The sequence below is a fragment of the Puma concolor genome, chromosome C1 (genome assembly GCF_028749965.1).
Source record: "Puma concolor isolate L17-30 chromosome C1, mPumCon1.1.hap2, whole genome shotgun sequence".
Classification (NCBI taxonomy): Eukaryota; Metazoa; Chordata; class Mammalia; order Carnivora; family Felidae; genus Puma; species Puma concolor.
In genome coordinates this window covers 824,643-851,438 of record NC_141674.1, presented here as the reverse complement: position 1 = coordinate 851,438, position 26,796 = coordinate 824,643, and the positions used below count along the sequence as shown (strand labels likewise).

Sequence of the window (26,796 nt, the reverse complement as noted above, 5' to 3'; positions counted from 1 at the left end):
CGTGGGGCTCGAACCCACGAACGTGAGATCATGACCTGAGCCCAAGGCAGATCTAACCCCAAGGCGCCCGAATTAGTCGTTCGTTGTAACCAAAGACAAGACTGAGATTGTAGATGTGACGCCAGCACCTGTCTAAGGGCCGCCAGCGGATTCAGGAGTTAGCTCGTTCCCCTCGGTTCCACCCTCAGTGCCTTCCGGGCGCTCGCTCCCAACAGACGGCCACTGCCGCTGCGTCCTCGTCCCCGTCCAGCTGTGTTCCCGCCCGGCAGCCGGCCCCCTGCGCGACCTCCCGGGTCCAGTGACCGTGCCCAGGCCCCGCCAGCTCCGCTGGGGCTTGTGTCTGCCCACAGTGCCCGCGTCCCCTGACACCGTCCTTCTTGCCGGCCCCTCTGCCGTCTTCGGTCCCCGCTGGGAGAGCCCAGCGCCCTGGCACAGCCTGGCAGGAAGTTGTTTCGCTCGGTCCCTCTTACTTCAGGCCGATTGTGTCACTTAGGGGGCCGTTGGCTCTCTCGCGGTTCTCTCGTCCACCCTGGCATGAGCACGTTGCTATTTATTCCATTTCCCCCTTTATCTGGAAATTCCACTTTCCATTCCACGAAGGGCCCCCCAAATCCCATGAGACTTTCTCTTCTCGGGTGGAGGGGCCCTCAGAGCCAGACGCTCGCCCTCACGTGCTGAAGACCAGACCACGGTGCAGCTTGGTCCCTTTTATTTACCCCTTTCCTGGCCCTCAGCTTCTAGGTTTTTCTCAGCTACTCAGGTCAGCTAAGATTTCTTCCCACGGCGCCCATGGCCTCGGGGGCTCCTCCCTGACACCCACCACCCGCCGCCAGGATGACGGCCACCTCCGCTCAGGGGTGACCATTTGATGACGTGTCCGCCATCACCGCATTCTCCTCATCCCCCTTCTCCTCGTTAGGTGTCTCTGCTCTGGAGAATGAGTCGTCAGGGCTCAGGGATTTGAGACAGCAATGCCTATTTATAACAGGAAGCCCCAGGCTTAGGGAAAACCCCGTCACCATACTGCACAGGCACCTCCAAACTCAACACTGCTCCAAGACATCCACAGTACCCATGGTGTCCCGCAACACTCCACAGGCCCCACAGCGACCCCACAGGACCCCACGACACTCCACAGGCCCCACAGCGACCCCACAGGACCCCACGACACTCCACAGGCCCCACAGCGACCCCACAGGACCCCGCAACACTCCACAGGCCCCACAGCGACCCCACAGGACCCCACGACACTCCACAGGCCCCACAGCGACCCCACAGGACCCCACGACACTCCACAGGCCCCACAGCGACCCCACAGGACCCCGCAACACTCCACAGGACCCACAGCGACCCCACAGGACCCCACGACACTCCACAGGACCCACAGCGACCCCACAGGACCCCACAACACTCCACAGGCCCCACAGCGACCCCACAGGACCCCACGACACTCCACAGGTCCCACAGCGACCCCACAGGACCCCACAACACTCCACAGGCCCCACAGCGACCCCACAGGACCCCACAACACTCCACAGGCCCCACAGCGACCCCACAGGACCCCACAACATTCCACAGGCCGCACAGTGGCCCCACAGGACCCCACAACACTCCACAGGACCCACAGCGGCCCCACAGGACCCCACGACACTCCACAGGCCCCACAGGACCCCGCAACACTCCACAGGACCCACAGCGACCCCACAGGACCCCACAACACTCCACAGGCCCCACAACGACCCCACAGGACCCCGCAACACTCCACAGGACCCACAGCGACCCCACAGGACCCCACGACACTCCACAGGACCCACAGCGACCCCACAGGACCCCACGACACTCCACAGGACCCACAGCGACCCCACAGGACCCCACGACACTCCACAGGACCCACAGCGACCCCACAGGACCCCACGACACTCCACAGGACCCACAGCGACCCCACAGGACCCCGCGACACTCCACAGGCCCCACAGCGACCCCACAGGACCCCGCGACACTCCACAGGCCCCACAGCGACCCCACAGGACCCTGCGACACTCCACAGGCCCCACAGCGACCCCACAGGACCCCGCGACACTCCACAGGCCCCACAGCGACCCCACAGGACCCCACAACATTCCACAGGCCCCACAGTGACCCCACAGGCCCCACAGCTACCCCACAGGACCCCACGACACTCCACAGACCCCACAGGACCCCACAACATTCCACAGGCCCCACAGTGACCCCACAGGACCCACAGTGACCCCACAGGACCCCACAACATTCCACAGGACCCACAGCTACCCCACAGGACCCCACGACACTCCACAGGACCCACAGTGACCCCACAGGACCCCACAACACTCCACAGGACCCACAGTGACCCCACAGGACCCCACAACACTCCACAGGACCCACAGCAACCCCACAGGACCCACAGTGACCCCACAGGACCCCACAACATTCCACAGGACCCACAGCTACCCCACAGGACCCCACAACACTCCACAGGACCCACAGCTACCCCACAGGACCCCACAACACTCCACAGGCCCCACAGCGACCCCACAGGACCCCACAACACTCCACAGGACCCACAGTGACCCCACAGGCCCCACAGCGACCCCACAGGACCCCACAACCCTCCACAGGACCCACAGTGGCCCTGCAGTGACCCTACAGGACCGCACAGGACCCACAACACCCCAGAGGGACCCCACAGGACCCCACAGTGACCCCATAACATCCCCACTGGACCCACAGTGACCCCACAGGACCCACAGTATCTCACAGTGACCCTGCAGGACCCCACAGTGACCCCACAGGACCCCACACCGCCCCTACAGAGGTGACAGGAAGGAACAAAGTCTAGAACTTGGTGACCAAAAGCTCTTAAAGCAGCCGGCCTGACAGGGGCTGTGACCTTGGGTCGCGGTGGCCCTGCTGGGTAATCTGGGCAGCAGACACCCTGGCTGCTCGCCCTCCCTCTGGCCTCCCGCCGGCAGGAGTGGGGCGTGCGCGGTCCCCACGCCATCATCCTCCCCAGCTGAGAAAGGGCCTGCATCCCGAGCCCCGCTGCCCATCTCCAAGGTGGGCCTCCCCCCTGGCGGTCCACAGACGCTGCCCACTGTCTCCGGCGAGGACGGCCCCAGTGAGGGTGGCTCTCTTTTCGCAGGCCTGTGCAAGGCTCTGTCACTGAGCCCGGCTGGACTGCTGCGCGGGGACTCCCATTGCGGGCAGCCCCCATCGTGGGCCCTCCGAACGTCCCTCGTCTGTCCTCCAAGTCTCTGTCTTTCCTCCACCTGGCATGTCCCGTGTCACCCTCCACCTCACCTGGCTGCTGACTCGGGTGCTCACGGGCATTGCCCTCCTCCTAACGGTTATCTGACGGCGCAGTCAGGCTCCCGGGCCTCATGACCCTCTGCAGGGGTGGCTCCATGCCATGAATCAGCCCGGCCACTTGCTAGGCACTCAACAGCTCCCCCTGCCTCGGAGCGATGCTACCTGCTTCCGCCCGAGTCCCCTCCTGTCCCCCGGCAGCCCATCTTCCCAGCGGGTGCCGTCTTTGTTCCCCACGTTCTTCTTGTCTCTGGCACCGGAGACCGTGTGGCCTCTGGCCTGCTCGCTGATGTGTTCTAAGTGTCACAAGTCCTGGGCTCCGTAGCCCCCACCCCATCCTGTGGGCAGGTGGCCCCGTCTCAGGCTGGGGGTCCTGGAGGAAGGCATGTGGAGTCCTCAGCTCACCACCATAGCAGCAGGACAGGACCTGCCCTGCCAGGGCCCTGCCCAGCCCAAGGGACACATGCTCTCCCTGCAGGACACCCACAGACCCCCCAACCTCCCCAGACCCAGGACTCAGTTTGGCCGGAGGAGCCGGCAGCCGGGAAGGGGAGAGAAGTGGTTCCCACTCCTCCTCGTCCCTCGAAACCTCTGAGCCTCCTTTCTGTGTTGACTGTGACCGTTTTATGAAGTGTCCATCCCATCGTGTGATGCAATATTCTGTGATAAAAGGGTTTTTTTTTAAACAGCTAAAAATGTTGATAATTACGAAGCTGTGTGATGGGCACATGACAATCCATTATACCGTTCTTTTTTTAACGTTTCTTTACTTATTTTTTTGAGGGAGAGAGAGTATGTGTGTGTGAGCTGGGGGGGGGGGGAGGCGCGGGGCAGAGAGAGAGAGGGAGAGAGAGAAACCCCAGCAGGCTCCTTGCTGTCAGCACAGAGCCCGATGCAGGGCTCAGACCCACGAACAGTGAGATCGTGACCTGAGCCGAAATCAAGAGTCAGACCCTTAAGCAACTGAGCCACCCAGGCGCCCCACCATTCTATCTTTTTATGTTTGAAGATTTGGATAATAAAAAGGATTGTTTAAATGATCTGATATGAAAACGGCCACAGAACTCCAAAACATAGTTGGTTTAAGTATGAAGTTCCCAGCACTCGTAAGACTTGTAAAAAGCCTAGGCTGGGCTGTGTTGGCATTCTGTCATTGCCTGCTTTGTGGACAAAAGCATGTCCTAACATCACACCTTCAAACTTAGTTATATTTCAGAGTCACAGGCGTTGCTGTCGACGTGCCCGTGTGGGTGCCAAAGCCCAGCGTAGACTTGAAGATCTGCATGTATGACCGGCTGTATCAGGACTCCATCCTCGTCCGCACACGGTGAGCCCGGCAGGCAGGGGAGCCCGGGACCCCGGGACCCCTCCACGCCCAGGCCCTTGGCCCCTCGTGGACACAGACAGGAGAGTGGGGAGCCCAGCCAGGAAAGGAAATGTGGACAGAGGCCTGAGGAAGGAAATGTGTTTTCAAAGGCGTCCAGACCAGAGCAGTCAATTCTAAATACTTTTTACCAAAGTACAGCTTAGATGGAGAAAAGAAGGCAAATGCCATGGTTAGCGCTCAGTGGGCGCTCATTCCCCAGACCGCCTGGTGCCGGCACCTGCTGACACCAGGCCCACCGGGTGTAGCCCGGCCCTGCTTCCAGCCGCAGAACAGCCTCATAGGGGTGGAAGTCCTGCAGACTTCCTCTGTGACCATCCTTCTGCATAGGGGACTTGCCTGTCTCAGCTTCAGGACCACAAATGTCAGGGGCCTCGAGAGGGGCTCCAGTGGATTTGTTTAGGGAACAAGGGCTGGCCAGCCTCTGCCAGTCAGTTTATCTCAGGGTGCAAGGTGCAGCCACTTTCTGGGGGAGGGCAGGGAAAGAGGAGGGGGGCAGCACTCGGCCTGTGGGGTAAAGGAAGACCCCAGCTGCATACGCAGGGCGCGTGTGTGTGACAGAGTCGGCCAGGTGACTTGGTTTGGTAGAGACTCGAAGGGAGGCAGGGGCATGGGGAGCCTCATGGCAGAAAACAGGAAGGTTCCAGGTGAGCCCAGATGGGGGTGGGGCTCCCGGAGGCACTAACCAGAAGCAGGTGACTGTGTGTTTGGGGGTGCACGCGGCTTCCTCCGGCTGCTCTGGAGTCCGAGGCGGACAAAACCTAGAGAAGCCACAAGGCCTGGTCATCCTGGGGCCTGTGGGGCCCAGCCTCCCCCAGAACCTTGGCCTGGGCAGGAGGCAGGCAGAGCTCCAGGTGGGTGGGGGTCCACCTCTGCCCCCACACCCCTCCAGGTCCTTGCACCAGGTGCCTGCCCGGCAAAGGTCTTCCCGATAAAGTCTCAGGTTTCTGAGAACCACCTGGAGACATACTTCGGTGGCAGTGTTTCTGTTTGTAAGAATTCCGCAGCAACTTCTTCCTCGGCATGTCTCTGGAGGCCAGGGGAACAAAAAGAAGGGAACTATTGGGACCCCATCAGGATAAAAGCTTCTGCCAGCGAAGGTAACAATCAGCAAAACTAAAAGACAGCCAACAGAATGGGAGAAGATATTTGCCAACGACAGATAAAGGGTTGGTATCCAAAATCTAAAGAAATTATCAAACTCAACACCCAAAAAACAAATAATCCAGTGAAGAAATGGGCAAAAAACATGAATAGACGCTTCTCCAAAGAAGACATCCAGATGGCCAACCGACACATGAAAAAATGCTCAACATCACTCATCACCAGGGAAATACAAATCAAAACCACAATTCGTGAGATACCACCTCACACCTGTCAGAAAGGCTAACATTAACAACTCAGGCAACAGCAGATGTTGGCGACGATGTGGAGAAACGGGAACCCTCTTGCACTGTTGGTGGGAATGCGAACTGGTGCAGCCACTCTGGAAAACAGCACGGAGGTTCCTCAAATAATTAAAAATAGAACCACCTTACGACCCAGCAATTGCACTACTAGGCATTTATCCAAGGGATACAGGTGTGCTGTTTCGAAGGGACACATGCACCCCAGTGTTTATAGCAGCACCATCGACAATAGCCAAAGTATGGAAAAAGCCCAAATGTCCATCTCTGGATGAATGGACAAAGAAGATGTGGGATATACATACAATGGAGTATTACTCAGCAATCAAAAAGAATGAAATCTTGCCATTTGCAACTACGTGGATGGAACTGGAGGGTGTTCTGCTAAGTGAAATTACTCAGAGAAAGACAAAAATCATATGACTTCACTCATATGAGGACCTTAAGAGACAAAACAGATGAACATAAGGAAAGGGAAACAAAAGTAATATAAAAACAGGGAGGGGGACAAAACAGAAGAGACTCATAAATACGGAGAACAAACTGAGGGTGATTGAAGGGGTTGTGGGAGGGGGGGTGGGCTAAATGGGGGAGGGGCATCAAGGAATCTACTCCTGAAATCATTGTTGCACCATATGCTAACTAACTTGGATGTAAATTAAAAAAATAAATTAAGGGGCGCCTGGGTGGCGCAGTCGGTTAAGCGTCCTACTTCAGCCAGGTCACGATCTCGCGGTCTGTGAGTTCGAGCCCCGCGTCGGGCTCTGGGCTGATGGCTCGGAGCCTGGAGCCTGTTTCCGATTCTGTGTCTCCCTCTCTCTCTGCCCCTCGCCCGTTCACGCTCTGTCTCTCTCTGTCCCAAAAATACATAAACGTTGAAAAAAAAAAATTAAAAAAAATAAAAAAATAAATAAATAAATTTAAAAAAAGTTTGGAGATGCAAAATAAAAAAAAGTTCCTCATCAGGAGATCTGCCCCTTAGCAAGCGAGCTGTGAAAACCCACTCGCCCTCTGCCTTGTGAGGGCAGGCACCGTGCATCTGTGGGATGTCTGGCCCGTGAGAAGTGTGCCTGTCCCGCGGGACCAGACGCACAGCGTCTGTTTGATGTCCTTCCGTGTCCTGCAGGTCGAAAACGGCCCTGCGTCTGAAGTTTGAAGTGTGCAAGGAGCTGAGGGGCCACATGGAGCTCCTGCCGGAGACGGGCTACATCCAGGCCCAGTCCTCCTACACCGTGCAGCTCAAGTTCCTGCCGCGGTGAGCGCCCGGAGGCCGCGGGGCTGGGAGGCTGGGGGAGCACATCTCCTGGCTCTTAGATTTCTTGTATTTCCTATCATTTGTAGCTCCTGTGTGACCTAAAACACACTCACAGGTCAGCTCTACGGTCGTTCTCCAAATATAAAGGAGAAAAGTACTCTTGAGCGCATCCTATCTCTTTCAGACACTCCCTCCCAGAAGATGCAGGGAAGTATTTCGACAAGGAAAGCAGAGTCCTGGAGGCCCCAATGACAATCCGGGTGGCTGACCAGGTCTGCATGGGACACTTCCCAGGAATGCTGGACACTCTTGGGGACCCGAGCGCCTCCCCTAAAAGGCAGGGCCCTGGCGGGTTCCGATGACCTGACCCGCAGCTCTGTCTCCCACCCTGGCTGCTGCTGCACAGTGGAGACGAGGAGGGGGTTGTGGATCGGAGGGAGAGACCTGAGGGCTGTGCAGGGCCAGCGGGGCGTCCCCCTGGCACCTGGGCCCACACGTGCCCGGATGCACACGCCGAGTGTGCTCACGGCCGCACGTGCACACTCACAGTGCACACTCGCGCGCACTCATTCCCTCCCGCGCCCCGCCCACCTGGGGCTCCTCCCCTCTTCTTTGGCACCTGCTTCCGTGCCCTCCCAAGTCAGGCACCACAGGGAAGTGGCCGAGACAGAGAGTCTCGTGTCTGGGAAAGGGCACACCGTCGGCTGCCAGGTGGACACAATGCTTGTGCCCTCCTTGTCGGTGGAAACATTTGCGGAGACGGATGGGCAGTGACCGGCGCCCACTCGCCCTTTGCGCTTCAGATCAAGCCGGTGGGGTTTACGGTACACGCAGTGGTCACCACCTCGGACCTGGAGCTCAGCCCCTCGGCAGTGGACTTTGGCCACTGCACCGTGTACGAGGCCGTCAGAACCCAAGTCAGCCTCTGCAACCTCTCCCTCCTGCCCCAGGGTTTTGGGTTCGTCGGGCTCCCCAAGGTGCCTCACTCGGTCGGGGAGGGGCACAGGGTGCGGGGACAGAGTCGGGAAGCTCTGGGGACGTACCGGGGCAGCTGCCACCCCAGGGTCCGGGCACCCAGCACCAGGTGGCCTCACCCCTCCCCAGGCCCCACGCCCACGCCAAGAGCCTCGGCCTGGCGTCTCCCACTGCCCGTCCCTCTCCTCATCCCCACTGCCCGCACCACCGCCTCACCTCACCTCTCTCTGTCCCAGCCTCTCCCTCCCTCTCTGGCCCGCTGCCCTGCCAGGACTCCGGACTCCCCTCCCTCCCTTCCTTCCAGAACTCCTGCCTGCCTGGCCCTGCAGGGCAGCCGGGATGGGGCTCAGACCAGGCTGCCCCCCCCACCCCACCCACCCTCCACTTACATGCATGCAGACACACGTATGCGTGCACGAACATCACACTCACAGGGGTGTGCTCACGTACACGCACACGCTCACACATGCACATAGACGTGCTCGCATATACCCGTGACCACACGTGTGGTGACAGACATGCTCCAGACACGCCGACACTCACGTACACACGAACGCACTCACAAACACCACGTGCCGGTCTACGGTCGCTCCTCCACACACAGACATGCTTACACATGCCCGGACAGACAGACACTCACATCCTCGCAGACGCACTTACACACCCATGCGCACACACATGCGCTCACACCCCTGCCACACGTGTCCACGCAGCCCCCGCGATAAGCCCCAGATCACCGTGTTCTCACTTCGGCGTCGACGGTTTTCCATCCGCCAGTTTGTGGACGTCCAGCCCAGTGACGGGTTTGGGACAATCCTGCCGCTGGAAACGCTGCAACTTGACGTGATCTTCCAGCCCACCAAGGCCAAGGAGTACAACTTCGAGCTCGTCTGCAAGTCGGAGATCAACCGGTGAGCCTGGCAGGCGAGGGGCGCGCAGAGGGCCCCGTTTGGCAGGTTCAGCTGGCTCCGTCCTCGAGCGCTGGCGGCCGGGTTGACCGCGGGGCTGGGCTGAGACACCGCTGGCTGCAGGGACTTGAGACCCAGGCACAGGCTCCTGGGATCCGGAGCCTTGCACGCCGGGCCAGCTCGCCCATCTGTGTGCGTGCGTGCGCGCGTGCCTGTGTGTGTGTGTGAGTACATGTGCAGGAGAGCATGGGAGCACACGCGTGTGGACGTGTGTGCATTGTGTGTGGGTGCACGTGTGGCCATGTGTGTGCGAGTGTGTGTGGTGTGTAGATTGCCTCTCTGCACTCAGGAGGACCTGGACATGAGCCCCACTTGTGCTGACATGCTGTGTGATGGGAACAGACCCTGGACCTCCCTGAGCCTCCCGTTCCCACCCTGACAGACGGGACGGAGGAAGTGGTAGGGAGAGAAATCGAACAGGATGCAGACCGGGTGGTCCGGGATGAGGGGCCGGTTCCTGTTGCTGCCCGAGACTATCAGTCCCCAGTGAGGAACGTCCTCACTGTCCTGTGCGGGTGTCCAGCCGGGCGCTGGACCACCTCCCCACAGAGCCGCGCCGCCCACCCGCCTCTAACCCTGACTCTTCTCCTGTCCCCACCTGCGTGCCAGCCTGTCTGGTCCCGCCTGGGGGCCTGGGCGGCCCCGGGTGGGGTCGGGCTGGCCAGGGCCCACGGGCCAAACCCTCTTCTGGTCCCGGGCATGTGACCATGGGCAGGAGTGGTGGCCACCTGGGATCTGACAGCAGGGATGAGTCCACGGGTGGGAAGAGTTGAGGGGGTGAAGTGCAGAGTTTGTGTATGTACTGAGTCCTGCACTTCATCCCCAACAATAACCCCAGTGTCTCTCCACCCACAGGATTTGTGTTAACATTTAGAGCCTGTGGTCACACGACACAAAAAAATACATTTCAATATTTCAACATATGAGCAACATTACCATCACAGAGCAGTGTCGACATCGGCCTTTAAGGCATTAAAATATGCGTAATTAGGATGAAATCCAACGAGGAGAGCGTAGTAGCAATCAGGGTTCGAAGATCTGGAGTGTAAACATTCCACCAGCTAAAGTAACAAATATCTGTTCTTTTTTTTTTTTAATACGTTATCTTATTTTATTCATATTCCAGTGTGATCACACGTGGTCCAAGAACACTCACCCACGCACAAACACACCCACACCACGGAGGTGTGTGGACTCCCTGTCTTTGTTTGAGGCAGGTAATGACGGAAATGAACTCACTAGGGTTTATAGATTCCTGTGCTCGTATTTAAAGAGCAGTTTATCAGTTTTATTGTTTTAATGTTTATTTTTGAGAGAGACAGAGACAGAAACAGAGAGAGAGACAGAACATGAGCAGCGGAGGGGCAGAGAGAGAGGCAGACACAGAATCCTAAGCGGCTCCAGGCTCCGAGCTGTCAGCACAGAGCCCGACGTGGGGCTCGGACTCACGAACCGTGCAATCACAGCCTGAACCACCCAGGCGCCCCTATCCGTTTTATTTTCAAGTGTCAATGAGTGTCTAACAAAAATAAGCCAGAAATTCCCTCCTCAGCAAATTGGGATGAAATTTTTAACTGCCCACTTTTTTGGCTTCTGTGCAGGGGTCTGTGGTATTTTCAAAAGATAGTAAAATTCATCAATGAGATAGCAAAACCTGAGCCACCGTCTCCGTTGGAGGCCACCTCCCACAGCACCCGGCCCCACGGCCAGCACCGCCTCTGAGCCACCCACACCTGCTCTTCCAGGTGCTTCAAGCTGTCGTGCCGAGCCGTGGGCGTCCGCCCGCCCCTGGGGCTGTCCCACTACCAGGTCAAGTTTGCAGCCACGTCCCTGTACCACACATCCGTGGCCACGCTGTACGTCATCAACTCTCACGTGAGCATGAGCTCACTGACTCACTCCGCTCCCCGAGTCGGCTCCGAGGACGTCCCTCCCGTGGGGCCCACGACCTTCGAGTTCCTGCCGCCCCCCGACTCGCCCATCACCATCTCGCCCTTGGTGGGGACCGTGCTGCCAGGAAAGGCAGGTGTGGGCCCCCCAGGTGGGCCGGGCGGGGACGGGGGAGGCCTGGCCCGGCCCCAGAGGCAGGGGCACCCGCGGGCGGCTGACCCCGCAAGCACCTGCCTGGGGGCTCTGGCAGTTGGGACTGAGGGCACACAGACCCCCGGACCTCCCAGCAGCTGGGCACAGAGGGCCTGGTCACCAGAAAGGCAGGGTGTCCGTCCACTCCATTGAGAAGGGCTCTCTTGCCTCTGCTCTGCCCGACAGAGCTAGGGGGCCTGGAGGCAGTGGTTCCTCTCAGCCAGTCCCAGGGCCACCCCAGCCTCCTGGGGCTTGGGGTGGCTGCCACAAGGGCCAAGTAAGGAGGGGCATGTGAAGGTGCTGGGGACTCCTGGACCCTGGCAGGTTTCAATTAGTGTGGTTCTTTAAAATGTGTTTCTTTAAATTTAGCCAATACTGCCTAAGTATGGGTCCCCAAAAGGGGTGTTGCAGTTGGCTTCTGTGCTCCCTCCCTTCCTCTCCCTCCCTCTTTCCTTTATTCTCTCCCCCCAACCCATGCCACCTGCTCTGCCGCATGGTGTCCCGAGCACGGGGACACCTAGGATGAGCTTCCGTGGGGCCCGGGGCTGCCCCGCAGCTGCACCAGCCACAGAGACAGGTTAGGGTGGACAGCTGAACACGGTTTCCTTTCCCACTCGGCCTCGTGAGCTGTGGGCGGGGTCTCCGTCGCCGGCCCCCCACCCTACGTGGTAAGAGTGGACTGGATGATCAGGCACTGGAACCTACCCAAGCCCCCAGGGGGAGTGCTCGGGGAGCACCTCCCTGGAAAGGGCCTTCACAAGCTGAAACCCCACAGGAGTGTCAGCGAGCCTGACCTGGGGGCACCCAGGGGAGGGGCACAGCGGGAGCTGAGGAGGGCGGGGCACCGGAGGGAGCCAGCTCCGTCCTCCGGGCTCCGGGCTCCTCTCTCTGCAGAGGTGCCTGGTCCAGGTGGCCTTCCGGCCCGTGCTCCCCACCAAGCTGATCCTCCAGGAAGCCCTCCAGACCCTGACCAAAGAAGCGGAGGTCAAGTCGGTACGTGGGGACATGGAGGAGAAGGGTGTGGGGCACAGGCTGGAGGGCTGAGGCTTCCTGCACAAAGGCTTTCAGCCGAACACCAGCACCACTTGAGGCTCCGGGACCCGGGCCAGCTTGCCTGCGGCAGCACTGCTGGGTCCCCAGAGGGCAGTTTCGGGAGGGCGAGCCACGGCAGGGCACGCTGATGGGCAGGTGTGGCTTCTTACAACCGGAAAGGAAAGCCCATGAAAACAGCCTCACACATGTAAACTTGAGGGGCGCCCGGGGGGCTCGGTGGGCTGAGCGTCCAACTTCGGCTCGGGTCGTGATCTCACGGTTCGTGGGTTCAAGCCCCGCGTCGGGCTCTGTGCTGACAGCATCCACCTGCTTCGGATCCTGCTTTGGATCCTCTGCCCACCCCTCCCACCCCTGGCTCTCTCTCTCTCTCTCAAATAAATAAACACACACAAAAATGTGAACTTGAAAGTATCAGCCCAGGGCTAAACCCCACCAAGGGCCAGGCCCCGCTGCCCCAGCCAGCCCCAGAGAGGTTGCGGTACGTGGGCTCCTGCCAGGAGAGGGGGTCCCACAGACCCACAGAGCTGTGCAGTCACATGGCCTAGAGCGACGCCCGCGCACTGCTGCCCTGGGGACGCACACTCGTCCGGCGCCTCGTGCCACCTTGAGCTGCTCCAGCACACACGGGGGGAAGAAGCCCTTGCCTCCCTGCAGTGAGCGAGGGGAAGAGGCACCAGGAAGGAGGACCCCGGGCCCTGGGCAAACCTTTACCCCTCTTTTGCCTCAGTTCCCTTGTTGCTGAGGGCAAACACGAGTTGGTGCACAGGCCCACAGGGGTCTCTGCACTGGGAGCCTGTGTCTCCCTCTGGACACTCACCTGTCTCCGTTGCACCTGCAGTCAGTCTTCCTGATGGAGCCGCTTGGTGTTTGGGTCCCCATCCCCTTCGAACCCATGCCCCTGGGGTTCCTGCAGGAGTCAGTCCGCCGGGGGCCACAGCTCCCCCTCATAGCCCCTGCTGGGCTGAGCAGGGCTGGCCTCCACCCCGCAGCCCTGCAAAGACACTGTCACCCAGAGGAAGGACCTAAGGAGACAGTCCTCCACGCTGCGGCTGCAGGGCCGGGACCACCCGCCCCGGGCCTCCACCACCCAGGCTGCCAAGCTGCAGAAACTGGACCTCAAGCCCAGGTAGGCCCAAGAGAAGGCCACACCTCCCTCCGGGCCCGTCTGATGAGACCCCACCCTGACCCCCATGGAGACTTTCCCCACAGACGGCCTGGAGCAGAACTGTTTTGAACCATGTGACCGCAAGTCCAGGGCTGGGCCGGCTTGAGACACAGTTGAATCTGGGCACCGCTTCGAGGCCCCTCAAGCTCTGGCTTCCAAGGCATCTGCCCACCTCATTCTCCTGGGCCCGGTGTCCCTGTGCACAGCCTCACGCTGCGGGCTGGGGGAGACCCTGCTGTCCCTGACCCCTGTATTCCCAGCTCAGCAACCCCAGCCTCCCCGGGTGCAGAGTGAGGCTGGGAGAGCTCTGACGGGCTCAAGTCACTTGCCCACCCTGGACCCTTGCCTGGGGCCCCAGGAACGCGGCCCTCCGGTTAGGTGCCTGATCGGCACCCTGGGGTAGGGGAGGGCCCCCCAGCAAGCAGGGAAGGGTGGGAAAGCCAGCTGGTCAGACATACCTGGGACGGCCACAGCCGGGGCCTTACCCCTCCGGCCCGGGGCCCGGGAGAGTGTGGCAGGGCCCCCCGGGGCTTCTGGGGACAGTGTGGGTACGGGGGCCTGAGTGTGCGCTGCTGCTTAATTCCAGTTCGGACGAGTACCAGGCTGCCCAGGCCACCCTGGCCAGATCTTTCCAGGGGAGGTTTGACAAGTTTGTGGTTCCCTGTGTCGTTGCCAGTGGTGACACTGAAGACAGGAAGGGGACGGAACCCCTGAGCTTCAGGTGCAGTGCGCTGGTGGGGGAGGGGGTGTCTTCCAGAAAGTGGCTGTCCATCCTCTGCTACGAACCAGTTCTGGGGGCCCAGAGGGAAGGGCACGGAGGCTGAAGTGGGCAGGCGAGGGCGGGGTGCAGAGCACAGCGCCCTCAGCACACCCTGCCCCACCCCCAGTCCCCACAATACCCTGTACCTGGAGCTGTGGTGTCCAGCCGTGGCACCGTCTCTCGTGGTGACCTCCGACAAAGGCAAAACCATCTTCAACTTCGGTGACATCGCTGTAGGTGAGCCCCAGTTGGGCCCAGCCCCCCAGGCACACCCCCGCCCCGGGGGCCCAGGCCTGGGTGCCCGCCCCCCACCCCCGGGCCTCTGACTCCACCTTCCTATTTCAGGACACCGTGGCATAAAAAAGATCTCCATCCAGAACATCTCCCCCGAGGACCTCACCGTATCCTTGTCCACACCCAGCCCGGGAACCTCGCGGGGACCCAGGTGGCTCGCGGGGGTGGGAGGGGGCAGCTGGGGGGGGGGCGGGGGCTGCAGCCCTGCTCTTGCCACCTCTCCTTGACACCGGGCCACAGGTGGAGTTCTCTGTGCTGAACCCCAGTGGCCCCTTCATCTTGCTGACCCCCATCGGCAAGCTGCCTGCAGGCGAGACCCAGGTCCTGACACTGTCCTTCTCTCCCCGGGAGAGCATCTTGGTGAGTCCCGGGCCCACATGCTGCAGCCCGTGCGCTTGGGTCCCCGGAGGCAGTGGGTCCCCCGCACCGCCCCCCCTCCCCCCCGCCGCCGGACCTCACCTCTGGCGGGCCAGCAGGAGGAGGCTAGGGAGCTCAGATCACTCTGCTCCAGTCTGCCCGGACCCAGCTGCTCCCGGAGCCCCAGCACACGCCTCTGACAGATGTCTGCTCCGTGCTAATGGACGTGGTCTTCTCAGGCCCGAGAAACACTGGACATCATCACCAAGAGAGACACGCTGTCTCTGACCCTCGTGGGCACTGGCGTGGCATCCACGATCACGTGCTCCATTGAAGGGGACGTCCTCGACATGGGTTACGTGATTGCCGGAGAGTCTGCGTCCTCAAGCTTCAAGGTGAAACACGTCACGGGGGACCTGGTGCCTGCCCTGGCCTCCTAGGAGAGGGCTCCACCCTGGGAGGGGTCAGACCCGCCTTGGTAGGGGAGCTAGTGGAGGTGCAGGCCCCCCCCCATCCAGCCCCTACCTCCAGCAGCTGCTGCCTCCACTGCCCAGTCCAGCAGGGGGAAGGCTGAGTGCCCCTCCCTCCACGCCTCACCAGCTCCGCCTCTTAGTGCTCCCTGTCTTCCTGCCTCAGGGCCTTTGCAGGAGCCACCCCACCTGGGATGAGGAGGAGCTCAGCTTGGGCACTGCTGTGGAGGGTGGGGGTGGGGTTACAGACTTTCCTGGTGACGTGACACTGCCCTGTGGCCTCCCACCCCCTGTGGGAGGGCAGGCCTGGCTCCCCAGGTCTCTCCAATGTCTGAGGGACTCACCAGCCTTGGGATCAAGCAGCCAACTGCTTCCTCCACCGGCTTAGGTCGGGACCTGGCACCAGGTCCAGGACAGGGATTCCCTGAAGTGTTTATTGAGGAGGGGCACTCTCAGAGACGGGGCGAGGGTGTTGGTTCAGCTGAAGGCCAGCCTGAGCCTGGCAGAGGGGGGCGCTGTGGAGCCCAAGGCGCACCACCACGGAGTTTCCCTCCCCGAGGCGCGTGGAGGGGGCTGGGCGCACCGGCCGGGAAAGGGGGGTAACGCGAGGCTGGGTGAGATGGACCAGCAGCCCAGGAAAGTGCCGGGAGCAAGGCGAAAATGGTTGGGCCGGAGGGCGGCTGGACAGCCAGCAGGGCGTGACCCCCAGCGAGGGCGAGCTGAGACCCCCTTCGCAGTGACCCGCGCGCCGGCGGTGGACGGCAGTGCGCTGAAGGTCCCTGTCCTCACAGCTGCAGAACAGCTCGGCGCTGCCCATCAGGTTCTCCATGCAGCTGGACAGCCTCTCCAGCTCCAGGAGGGGCAAAAGCCAGCAGCGGCTGCCGCAGTTCCTCGCCTTTCCGGCCCAGAGGACTGAAGTCGTGGGTGAGCTGGCGGGCGGGGGCGCGGGGCGGCTGCTGGGGAGGGCAGGTGCGAGCGGAGAGCGAGCCCTGGGGGCGGGACGGGGGTGGAGCTTGGGGCGGGGGGGCGCGGCCCGGGTGGGGCGGGGACGGGGCAGGGGTGGGGCTTGGGGCGGGTGGGGGGGCGCTGCGGGCAGTGGATTGGTTGGGGGCCAGAGCGTCGGGCTGGGGAGGGGCGCTGCAGGCGGAGCAAGGCACCCGCACGTTGCCGACCTTCGCGCAGGCACCCAAAACCACAGCGGCCAGAGCGTGTTCAGCGTGATCCCCGTCGAGGGCGTCATAGACCCCGGCAAGACGCAGGACTTTACCGTGACCTTTAGCCCGGACCACGAGAGCCGTTACTTCTCCGACAGGCTGCAGGTGGTGCTCTTCGGAAAGGTGCGGCTCCACGAGCCTCGGCTCGACCCCCCCCTTCCCGCGTGTCCGGGGCCCTTCCGGCCTTCCCTGCCTGCCCCCCTTTGGAGACCCTGGCCCGTGCCTGAGGGCTCCACGCCGGGCTGGGTGTCGTCAAGTGGAGAGCCCACTGTCCCCGGTTCCACGGGCCCCCTTCCTCCTGGAGCCCCCCCTGTCACGGGGACTTGGAACGAGACTGCTATCTATGGTCCTTGTCCGCAGAAACTCTCCCACCAGATTCTTCTGAAGGGCGCGGCCCGTGAGCACATGATGTTCGTAGAGGGTGGAGACCCCCTGGACGTGCCTGTGGAGTCCCTGACCGTGATCCCCACCTCTGACCCTGAGCACAGAGAAGGTGTGTTTTCTGAGGTGTGGGAGCCCCCTCGTGGGGTGTGAGGACAGTTGGAGGAGCTGCCCGCCTGCACCCTTAGCCCTAGGAAGCCTGAAGGGTGGGGTGGGCATTCTGGCCCATCCCCCGGAGGGCGATTTCCCGAGGACCAGCTAACCCCTAGGCACCTCCCTCACGCCCCGGGTGGCACAGCCTCCCACACACTGGCCCCCAGCCGGGTCCTCTCTCTCCAGAAGCCGAGGAGCTGAAGCCCATCCTGGTGACCCTAGATTACGTCCAGCTAGACACAGACATGCCAGCCCCTCCTGCCACCCGAGAGCTGCAGGTGGGCTGCATCCGGACCACCCGGCTGTCTCCAAAGAAGGTGACCAGGTCCACCCGGCCCCTCTGCAGCGTCCCCTGCCCTGGGTAGCCTGGTCCCTCCTGGCCTTGCCCCTTGGTGGATGTGGGTGGGCAGCCTGCCGGTCAGGGCTGAGAGGGCAGGTGGAGTCGGGCATCCTCGACCCCTGTCACACTGCTTCCTGGGCGCTGTGCCCGGCCTGCCGGCCTACCTGTAACACCAGTGCCCTGCAGACCGTCGAGTTCAGCCTGGACGGCGCCGCATCTCTGCAGCACAAGGGCTTCACCATTGAGCCCTCCAGAGGCTTCGTGGAGCGTGGCCAGACCAAGACCATCAGCATCTCCTGGCTGCCACCTGCAGACTTTGACGTAGGTGCCACAGACTCTGGCCAGGGAGCGCTGGGAGGGATGATACCCCCGCCCCACCCAGGTTGGGGGCTGTTGGGCGGGCCCTGGGCAGGTGAGGTGGGCAGCCGACTGAGGGCCTCCTTCCTTCCTCCCCGCCCGTTCCAGCTGGATCATCCACTCGTGGTGTCAGCCCTGCTGCAGCTCAAGGGGGATGTGAAGGAGACTTACAAGGTCTTCTTTGTAGCCCAGGTGGTGAGCGGCCCCTGAGGCCACAGGAGTCTCTCCACGCACCTCCTGCTCTCTCTTGAAGCCCTCCTGTGGTCCGCAAACCAGGCCAAGCCACCCGCAGGCCTGGGACCTGGGCATCCCCTGCTGGGCAAATTCAAACGTGCAGCCCTCTTCATGGCCCTATGGCCGGGGCACCCCAGCCCTGCAGGCATGGCTGCTTCCTGCTGACCTGGACCCAGCAAGTCTAGAGGCCAAGAGCACCCCTCCCTGGCCCCACTGAGAACAAGGCAACAAGGCCAGTCCTACCCACACGTACTCTTACCCTGAGCTCCTCAGAGCCCCCAGCCCCACCAGTACCCTCCTGCCCAGCCTTTAGAAGCCCTGGTGCGGGGAAGAGCTGCCCCCACAAGTCTGCCAATAAACCTTCTGAGCTGCTTCGTACAGGCCTGCAGTGTGGGATGCACACTGAATGAGAGATGGGGACAGAGCCCTGGGGAGGCAGCCCCGTGCCTTCTACCCCACCCCACCCCCACCATGCACACAGATCAGTCCATATGATGAGCTCTGCCCCTCTGGAGGGTGGGTGCCTGCAGCATTGGGGGAACAGCTAGCAGGACAGGGTGCTGGGGGTAGAGGGCTGGAGTTGAGACGAGCCCAGACCTAGGAGGCCCATCAAGGAGGGAGAAGGGTACAGGCGGCTTCAAAGCCAGGGTGACCCCTTAGGCTTCTCTGCTGCTCCCAAGCTTCAGGTTCCCTGGTGACCCTAAGCAAGGAGGGACCAAATGTGGGGGACTCATGCTCGTGTCCTCCTTCAGAGCTAAGCTGGGGTCCAGGGTGAGACCCAGAACATGAGTTTGGTTTTCCATTTTTCTGGAACGAGTCCAGGCTCAGCCTTCTGGGCTCCAACAGGTCCTTCAAGGTAGAAGCCCCCACAGGCCATACAATACTCTTTGGAGCTCAGAATGTACCCATACCCCGGCCCCTGCCTTCTGGATAGTGCTGGTTGGACAGCGACCCCACAGAGCACATCCGGTCTGGCCCCCCCCCCCCCCCCCCCCCCCCGTGCGCAGCATGCGCAACCCACCAGGCCTAGTCTCGCACCTGCCAGCAGGAGAGCAGGAGTGGAGGGTGTGATGCATCTGGGGACCATCCTGGGCACAGGCTTCAGGATACCAGCCTGGAGCCACCTGCCCTAGCCCCAGTTCCTTGGTGCCCTTCATCCCCGGAAGCCTGCCATCTCCCTAACCTCAGGCCAGTGACAGTGACCCTAAAGTACTGTTTTGCAGGACTTCTGTCTGTGCCCTCACCAGTGCTGTCCAGCCATAGCCCAAGCCACTTTCTCACTAGGTAAGAGGAGAAGGCAGGTCCAGCAGCCCAGGCCAAACCCAGGCTCCAGGAGGGCCTGCTCCCTGCAGGCCATGGTCCTCTCGTCCTGCTCTGGCTAGTGGGCAGGAGGGGTAAGCCACTGTCTTGTAAACCCCGGCCTAGCTCTCCTGCTAACAGGCCCTGGTACTCACTGGCCAAGGCTCTGTCTGAACTCCTGTGCACTGGCTGGACTTCTGTCCATCCTTCTCCCTCCCATCCTGAGTTGGGCCTCCCAAGGCAGTGAAGGCAAGAAGGAGGAAAGATGGTCAAGAGCCAAACTTAGCCAGCTTGGCTACAGCAGGGTGAGCAAGGGGGCCCTTGGGGGGGGGGGGGGCTGGCACAGCCTGGAGGTGTGGGACAGCTTCCAGGCAAAGCCCAGGTCAAGATCAAGCAAGATCAAAGAGCAGGTGCCTGGCAGGTCCAGGTGGGAGAGCCACGCCCAGGAGGCCCTCCCAATGGGGGAGATGCATGTAGAGTATGTCTTGAGTGCAATTAAGAAAGACAGGTCAAAAGTGTGGGGGGGGGGGGGTGCTTGGGTGGCTCAGTCAGTTGAGTGTCTGACTATTGGTTTCAGCTCAAGTCAAGATTTCACAACTTGTGGGATCGAGCCCCCCATCAGGCTCTTCACTGACAGCATGGAGCCTGCTTGGGATTCTCTCTCTCCCTCTCTCTCTGCCCCTGCCCTGCTCTCTCTCTCTCTCAAAATAAATAACCTTTAAAAAAGAAAACGAAAAGAAAGGTCAAAGGTAGCTTCCCCCCCCGCCACTCTCCCCAAACAAGACAGACCACCTTGCATCTTGCTGTACCGACCTCCTCCCTTAGCGTGACCACAGGTGGTGGAGCAGAGGGGAGAGGAAACCGACAAGCGCACTCAGCCTGGTGAGAAGAGCGGGGAGGTGCCAGAAATGACCCCCAGTCTTTCCTAGAAGAATGGACAGCGGGCATTGTCACGGCCAGGCCCAGACACCACAGAGGCCACATTCCCTGGGTTGAGCATGGCTTTCAAGGCGAAGTGCGCCTGAAACGTGGTTTGCTTCCAGGGTACCGCAACGGCCTGGTTTGCTTCCAGGGTACCGCAACGGCCGGGAGCCAGGGTTGGAATCCGGGTGGGCTGGGCCCGGGCAGCCCCAGGCAGTGAGCGCCCGCAGCGCGCCACCAAAATAAATACCGTTGAACAACACGCTTAGAACCCCCCAGAGTCTTGACTGTTGAAACCCTTCACCTTGAGCGCCGCGGTGTGTGAGTTGGCCCACATGTGTCCTGGCCGCCACCCTCCGAGGCCACACACCCTGTGCGGCCCTGGCCACAACAGGGCTGGCCCGGTCCGCACCGAGCCTGACTGCAGGACAGGCCTGGCCCGGCCGGGATGGGGGCTCTGCACCGCGCGGAGAGCGAGAACCTCCCCCACCCCGCGACCCGAGGCTCTGAGACGCGGAGGAGACGACCCGGCGGTCGCGGCCCTGCGGCGGGACCCATATTGGGCGCGGCTTCAAGGGACGGTGCCTCTAGTGGGCGGGGCTCTAGGTCAGGGGCTCCGGGGTGTGGCCACGGGACCGGGCCTCCGATGGGCGGAGCCTGCAGGGGCGGGGCCTCGTGAAGCGACTCGGCTGTCGTGGGGCGGGGTCTGCGCGGGGCGGGGTCTGCGCGGGGCGGAGCCTCCATAAAGGGGCGCGGCGGGCGGGCTCAGGCTCCCTGTCCGTGCCGAGCATGGTAGTGGGGGTGCCGGCCGCCGGTGGGCTCCTGCTGCTGCCGCCGCTCCTGCAGCTGCCGCAGGTGGGTCGGCGGCGCTCGGCGCGGGCACCGCGGGGCGGGTGTGAGCTCGGCGCGCCCCGGCCCGGGCTCACCCCTGTCCCCACAGGTGGCGCTGGGCTTCGGAGACGGCAGCTGCGACCCCTCGGACCTGTAAGTCAGGGGGGTGGGAGCCGGGGCCTGGCCCCGCCCTGTCGGGAGGCTCGGGCGGGGGCACTCGACCCTGCTGGTGCCCCACCTGCTCCAGGTGCCGCCGTCCCCGCAGGTGCCCGCCCCAGGCCCGCTGGAGCAGCCTGTGGCACGTGGGGTAAGTGGAGGCCTCGGTGCCGAGCCGGGTCCGACGGTTCTCCCCTGGCCGGGCCCACCAGACCCCGAACCCTCTCGGCCGAGTCGCCAGGACCTCCTGCCCTCAGCACCAGGGCAGCCAGCCTCCCACGTGGGCCCTGCCCCGATCCCGGACAGCTCTGGGCACACAGGCCCTTGGCTGGACTTCCTTTCATCGCTTGCTCCCCACCCCCTCCTTCCTCACCCCTGCAGGAGGCCCCCTTGAGCGCGGTCATCGGTCTGGGCACAGGATTGTGCAGATGGCCTGGGACAGTGTGTCCTGGGAGTGAGCCCAAGGCACTTGTGGCCAGCCCTGGAGACAGCCAGGACAGGCCCAGCAGCAAGAGGCCAGGAGGGGCCAGCTCCTCAGGCCCAGCTCTGGCCTGGTGAAAGGTCTCTGGCCTGGAGAGACACTCATTCTCTGGTTTTCTTTTATCCTGCCCGTTGTCCTGTCTTGGGCAGTCGGGCCCTGACTGCCCCTGGGGAGCAGGCTCCTGGTGGCCAGGGGTCAGTCCAGTGGTAGGCTCCCGCTCCTCCCTGCACAGGCTTATCTTACTCGCTGTCCTTCTGCTGCTGCTGTGCGGGGTCACAGCCAGCTGTGTCCGGTTCTGCTGCCTCCGGAAGCGGGCACACACCCAGCCACACCTGCCAGCAACACCTCAGCCTTGTGGCCTGACGGTCAGCCCTACAGACAGTGACAGCCCGGTGCACAGCACTGTGACTTGTGAGTGCCTGCAGGGGGAGTGGGGGGGCGAGTGAGAGCCAGACTTATCCCCACACAAACCCACTCTGGTTCCCTGCAGCTTACAGTTCTGTGCAGTATCCGCTGGGCACGCGGCTGCCTCTGCCCTTTGGGGAGCTGGACCTCGACTCCATGACCCCTCCTGCCTACAGCCCGTATGCCCCTGAGCTGCCACCCTCCTACGAAGAGGCTGTCAAGATGTCCAAACCCAGACAGGAAGAGCCACCCTCCTCTTAGTAACCCAGTCCTCTCCCTGGGGCCTGAGGCCTAGAGACATCAGCAGGGCCCCGGGAGCCAGGCTCCAGTGCCCGGCACCCCTGGCTGTAGCCCTGGTGCCCCTCAAAGGCAGAGGAAGGTCCTCTTGAACCTCCCAGTGCTGCCAGCCACCCCGTGCTCAGAGGGACCCGGTGCGAGGGCACTTGCAGCCGGGGACCCCCCAGCACACCCCTACCATCCTTCCCCAGGGAAGGCTGGCCGTCCAGCACATTGCTGCAGCCCTGGCCTCGTTGCTATGTAACGCCAGGCAGCCAAGCCGGCCGGCCTCGTGTTGGCCACACACACACACACGCGCACGCGCACGCACACACACACACACACACACACACACAGGCATGCACACGAAGGCTGCTGCATTCAGCCCTGACCCCACAGGCCTAAGCCTCAGGCTGGCCGTGACAACCCCGGCTTTTGGAGACAGAATAAAATTTGTCCCTAAGTGATCTCCCTCTGTAGGGGCTCCGGGAGGGGCCTGTGGGTGGTCACCCCCCTCCCCCATGCAGGCAGGCAGGGCAAATGGTAGTCTTCGCCCTGCCCCCAACCCGGCCTTCAGGCTGCCGTCCAGAGCCCAGAGCTGGGCAGCGGGAGGGACGGGCCGTGCGCCGTGCGCCATGGCTGCCTGGACAAAACCCTCTCCTCTCTCCAGACCCGCATCTCTGTCAGCCCCTCCTTTCCGGGCTATGGACAGTAAAGCACACATGAGTCTGTCTGGAGTGTTTATTGGCCGGGGTGGGGGGGGGGGCAGGCTGGGCCGCAGCAGGCAGTGGCCTTCTTCGGGCTGGCCTCCCGGGGCCATAGCACCTGCTCCTACTGGACCAGCTTGAAGGACTCTCCGGTCATCATGGCCACAAACTCTGGGAGCAGGAGGACAGGTCAGCCGCCGGCCTGGCCCAGCCACCCAGCTCCCAGGCCTGTCCCCGACTCACCCTCGTAGTCAATGGTTCCGTCTCCGTCCTTGTCAGCCTCCTTCATCATCTGCTCGGCCTCTACCTCATTGAGGGGCTCACCTGCATTCATGAGCACGTACCTGCGGGGCCCCCACACTGAGTGACAGCCCGTAGGGTTCTGGCCCTCGCCCACCCCCTGCCCAGCCCCAGGCCCTACTTAAGCGTGTTCCAGTCGATGTAGCCTTTGCCCTCCTTGTCGAAGACACGGAAGGCTGCCCTCAGCTCGCCCTCCTGGTTCTGGGCCTTCTCCCAGTAAATCCCCATCAGGGCCAGGAAGCTGTCACAGTTGAAGAATCCTTTGTCTGCAGGGAGCAAGCAGAGGGCCAGGCCGCGTGAGGGCGGGCGGCTGCAGCCCTCCCCGCTCACGCTCGCGGGTGACCCCCAGCCGCCCTGCCCCCTGCCCGGCCTCACTGTCTCTGTCCACGTCCTTGGCCATGGAAGCCAGCTCGCTCTTGGTGGGGTTGATGCCCAGCAGGCTCATGAGCCGTTCCAGCTCCGCCGTCTTCACCTCCCCGTTGCCCTCCTCGTCGAACATCTCAAAGACCCCCTTGTACTCTTTGATCTGCTCGGCCGTCAGGCGCTCCGTCTACAGGGACAGCCGCCCGGCTTCACCAGGGCCCCCCTCTGCCCCTCCGTCCGAGGGAGCTCGGAGGCCCCGGCACACGTGGCACAAGGCACCCCGCCCCGTCCATCCGTCCGGCGACCCGTCGAGGCCTGTGCTTACAAAAGGAGGCCCCCGGCCCAGAGCGGCTACCGGATAAGGTGGCACAAGCGACGGGTCTCAAGGAGGGAGCGGGAGTCCGCCAGGCAGGGTAGACGGACGGGCACGAGGGGCAGAGACCAGGTGTGGGACACCGAAGCTCGGGCCAGCCACGGGAGGGAGGACCGGCTGGGCCAGGCCCAGTCTCTGGGACGAAGGCAGGGGACACCAGGGGAGACCGGGCGAAGGGCACCGTGGGGGAGCACGACACGGGTCAGGGTGGAGGACCCCAGCCTGTTCTGGCGTTTCCAGGGGTGGTCTAGCCCCCGACAGCCCTGCCTGTCCCTGCCATCGCAGCCTTCAGAAAGGGCTGCCCTGTCCCGGCCCCCAGCGCCAGGGTGGTGTCGGCAGCCGGCGAAGCCCCCACTCCGCCCCTTCCCTCTAGCCCGTGCGGGTGCCTGGAGGCACCGACCCGTCCTCTCTCCCCCTGGGCCCTGCTCCCAGCTCCCGTTCCACCACCCGGGAGCCCACCGTGGCTCCGCCGGGTGCCGGGACCAGGCTTACCATGTCTGTGGCTGGCTGGGAGAACGCCTCTCGGTGGCACCAGATCTGCTGTGCACACAGTACGAGGTATGGGGTGTCGGCAGCGTTTTAGCTGGGCCCAGCTGCCTGGGGTCCCCAGGGTCCAGATTCCAAGAGCCTTGTATGGCCAGGAGATCCCGCAGCCCTATTTGGGGGCAGGTTTGGCCCCGACCCACAAAGACCCTTTCTGGCCTGCCCTGGCCTGGGCATCCCCTCACCCCGAAGCTCCCCCTCGGATCCTAGGTCCCAGGTAAGGCCCCTGCCCCAGCCTCAGCCGTTCTGCCTCAGAACCCTCTCAGCCTGTCATCGCTTCAGTTGCGAGGGTTCTTTTGGGATGCCCACCCTGGCCAGGTGACACTCTCGTATCCCCGCGGGCCAGATGCTTCGCAGGCACTCTCTGAAGGCAGGTGGGGAGAACACACCAGGCCAGAGCGCCCCCCCCCCACCCCTCGCAGAAGGGGCTGGGGGTCTGCAGCCCAGGGAGGAGACAGCTGGCCATGGGGTGGAGGCAAGAGGGGGTGGGACAGACGGGACCAGGGCGCTTCACCGGCTCCCGGGAGGCCAGACCAGGTTTCCTCTGCGCGGCCAGAGGCTATTCTGGGGTTTCTCCGAGAAACCTGACCTCCCTTCCACTGAGAACAGCAAAGCTGGCTCTCAGGGGAGCCTTGTGGCCAGGCTGTTCGGTGACAAGATGTCTCAGCGGCACACACACCTGCGTACGTGTGCTGAGCCCTCACACACACCCCGTCACGTCCAGCGAGTGCCTCCCTGCTCCCCGCACCCACCGGCAGTGGGCACAGGGCTCAGAGGCTGGCAGGTGCTGGTCAGAGCCCCATGGGCTGAGGGGCGCCTCCCGTCCCTGCCTCCGGCCCCCCTGCACCGGGGAGGGTCGCAGATGGGCTCCCACCTAATTGCCCCCACCCCCCGTGCACGGCCCCCAGAGTCACGTGGGCACACGCCCGCCTGACGGATCCGAGCAGGTGGGGTGTGCCCGGCCCCGCCCGCTCGGCTCTGGGCCTGACCGGGTATCCGAAGCCTCTGGGACTTACCCCGCTGAGGCCCAGGCCAGCTGCTGAGGCCGCAAGATTTGTGCTGACGGACGGGATGGCTCCGGCGGGCACAAGACCAGCGGGCCTCGGGGACAGGGGCGCAGCAAAAGCTGGCCCCAGGTCTGGGGGGGGGGGGGGGCCCCGCCTCTGCCCTGGCTGCTTGCTCCGGCCCGCTGGCTCCAGGCTTGGTGATGAGGAGGAAAGACTTTCCCACCCCTTCCCTCGAAGATGTCAAACCAGAACAGGAGTCCGAAGTACGACAGCTCTTCCGTGACACTAGTCACATCTATGAGCCCAAACCACGCGTGAGGAAGTCAGTGGGGACCGGGAGCAAGACAGGGTCGGGGCGCCAGGAGCAGGACGGCCCGACGGCTGATTTCACGGCTCTCGCCAGGGCCGCGGTGCCCAGAGTTGTCCAGACACTGGTAAGGTGTTGCCGTGAAGGGTTTTTCCACATATATTGATTACAGTGGCGAAGCAATGTAAAATATCACTCAGAAAGGGGAACTGACATTCATTAAACATCTATCACATACCACGATCTTTTTTTTTTAATTTGTGGCAACCACACACGTACACACAAGCACGCACATAGAAATTTACCATCCTAACCATTTGTGAGTGCACAGCTCAGGGGCATTGAAAATTGAGCACATTCACACTGCTGTGCAACCATCCCCACTGTCCATCTCCAGAACTTTCCATCTTCCCAAACTGAAACTCCCCATTAAACACTAACCCCCCAGCCCCTGGCACCCACCATCGACCAGTCTCCATGGATCTGACTCCTGCAGGCCCTTCATATAAGTGGACTCACTCAGGATTTGTCCTTTCGGATGGGCTTACTTCACGAAGCATGATGTCTTCAGGGTCCATCCATGCTGAAGCAGGTGCCAGCATTTCCTCCTTTTTAAGGTGGAATAACATTCCACTGGACAGAAAGAACACGAAGC

General features: G+C 62.3%; 3 protein-coding genes and 1 long non-coding RNA gene across 9 annotated transcripts in view; 2 read left to right on the top strand and 2 right to left on the bottom strand.

Moving 5' to 3' along the window:
• Positions 1-18,550, top strand: part of CFAP74 (cilia and flagella associated protein 74) — a 66,519-nt gene extending 47,969 nt beyond the window's left edge. Inside the window, exons 21-39 of one of the 2 annotated variants that reach the window (XM_086715411.1) lie at positions 4,530-4,651; positions 7,241-7,369; positions 7,554-7,641; positions 8,173-8,346; positions 9,122-9,255; positions 11,058-11,334; positions 12,289-12,387; positions 13,437-13,573; positions 14,199-14,333; positions 14,500-14,609; positions 14,718-14,773; positions 14,907-15,026; positions 15,263-15,418; positions 16,285-16,417; positions 16,676-16,830; positions 17,068-17,200; positions 17,428-17,558; positions 17,768-17,902; positions 18,047-18,550. In XM_086715411.1, the coding sequence (XP_086571537.1) occupies positions 4,530-4,651; positions 7,241-7,369; positions 7,554-7,641; positions 8,173-8,346; positions 9,122-9,255; positions 11,058-11,334; positions 12,289-12,387; positions 13,437-13,573; positions 14,199-14,333; positions 14,500-14,609; positions 14,718-14,773; positions 14,907-15,026; positions 15,263-15,418; positions 16,285-16,417; positions 16,676-16,830; positions 17,068-17,200; positions 17,428-17,558; positions 17,768-17,902; positions 18,047-18,148 (2,526 nt within the window). In that variant the 3' untranslated portion in view covers positions 18,149-18,550. Of the gene's footprint in view, positions 1-4,529; positions 4,652-7,240; positions 7,370-7,553; positions 7,642-8,172; positions 8,347-9,121; positions 9,256-11,057; positions 11,335-12,288; positions 12,388-13,436; positions 13,574-14,198; positions 14,334-14,499; positions 14,610-14,717; positions 14,774-14,906; positions 15,027-15,262; positions 15,419-16,284; positions 16,418-16,675; positions 16,831-17,067; positions 17,201-17,427; positions 17,559-17,767; positions 17,903-18,046 lie in introns of those variants that run through there. The other variant, XR_015254368.1, reaches the window with a different exon arrangement.
• Positions 12,843-16,451, bottom strand: LOC147577707 (uncharacterized). Its single transcript, XR_015254369.1, has 3 exons — positions 15,838-16,451; positions 13,265-15,714; positions 12,843-13,095 (listed from the first exon to the last, which is right to left on the bottom strand). It is a non-coding gene; the product is annotated as an uncharacterized LOC147577707 (long non-coding RNA).
• Positions 18,551-21,120: 2,570 nt separating the features above from the next.
• TMEM52 (transmembrane protein 52) lies at positions 21,121-23,270 on the top strand. The gene is made up of 5 exons (XM_086715414.1): positions 21,121-21,247; positions 21,333-21,376; positions 21,471-21,530; positions 22,093-22,271; positions 22,351-23,270. Exons 1-5 carry the CDS (start codon positions 21,182-21,184, stop codon positions 22,524-22,526), a joined length of 525 nt encoding a protein of 174 aa, XP_086571540.1. The 5' UTR covers positions 21,121-21,181; the 3' UTR covers positions 22,527-23,270.
• A 5-nt stretch (positions 23,271-23,275) lies between these two features.
• CALML6 (calmodulin like 6) lies at positions 23,276-26,095 on the bottom strand. Of its 5 annotated transcripts, none has more exons than XM_086715418.1 (5): positions 24,777-25,119; positions 23,924-24,098; positions 23,670-23,814; positions 23,492-23,592; positions 23,276-23,419 (listed from the first exon to the last, which is right to left on the bottom strand). In XM_086715418.1, exons 1-5 carry the CDS (start codon positions 24,777-24,779, stop codon positions 23,373-23,375), a joined length of 471 nt encoding a protein of 156 aa, XP_086571544.1. In that variant the 5' UTR covers positions 24,780-25,119; the 3' UTR covers positions 23,276-23,372. The 5 variants fall into 5 exon arrangements, with proteins under 5 accessions (XP_086571544.1, XP_086571543.1, XP_086571545.1 ...); XM_086715417.1 differs by lacking the exon at positions 23,276-23,419 and adding an exon at positions 25,137-25,357 and having other exon boundaries at positions 23,424-23,592; positions 24,777-24,821; XM_086715419.1 differs by lacking the exons at positions 23,276-23,419; positions 24,777-25,119 and adding an exon at positions 25,844-26,095 and having other exon boundaries at positions 23,424-23,592.
• Positions 26,096-26,796: the final 701 nt, after the last annotated feature.

What these genes read in the sequence shown, in the direction of transcription:
- TMEM52 (XM_086715414.1), top strand. Translation starts at nt 21,182, where the DNA reads ATGGTAGTGGGGGTGCCGGCCGCCGGTGGGCTCCTGCTGCTGCCGCCG. An exon ending in CGCTCCTGCAGCTGCCGCAG is followed by an intron (nt 21,248 to 21,332) that starts GTGGGTCGGCGG and finishes CTGTCCCCACAG; the next exon opens with GTGGCGCTGGGCTTCGGAGA. An exon ending in AGCTGCGACCCCTCGGACCT is followed by an intron (nt 21,377 to 21,470) that starts GTAAGTCAGGGG and finishes CACCTGCTCCAG; the next exon opens with GTGCCGCCGTCCCCGCAGGT.
- CALML6 (XM_086715417.1), bottom strand. An exon ending in CAAGGACGTGGACAGAGACA is followed by an intron (nt 23,815 to 23,923) that starts GTGAGGCCGGGC and finishes TGCTCCCTGCAG; the next exon opens with ACAAAGGATTCTTCAACTGT. An exon ending in ATCGACTGGAACACGCTTAA is followed by an intron (nt 23,593 to 23,669) that starts GTAGGGCCTGGG and finishes GGGGCCCCGCAG; the next exon opens with GTACGTGCTCATGAATGCAG.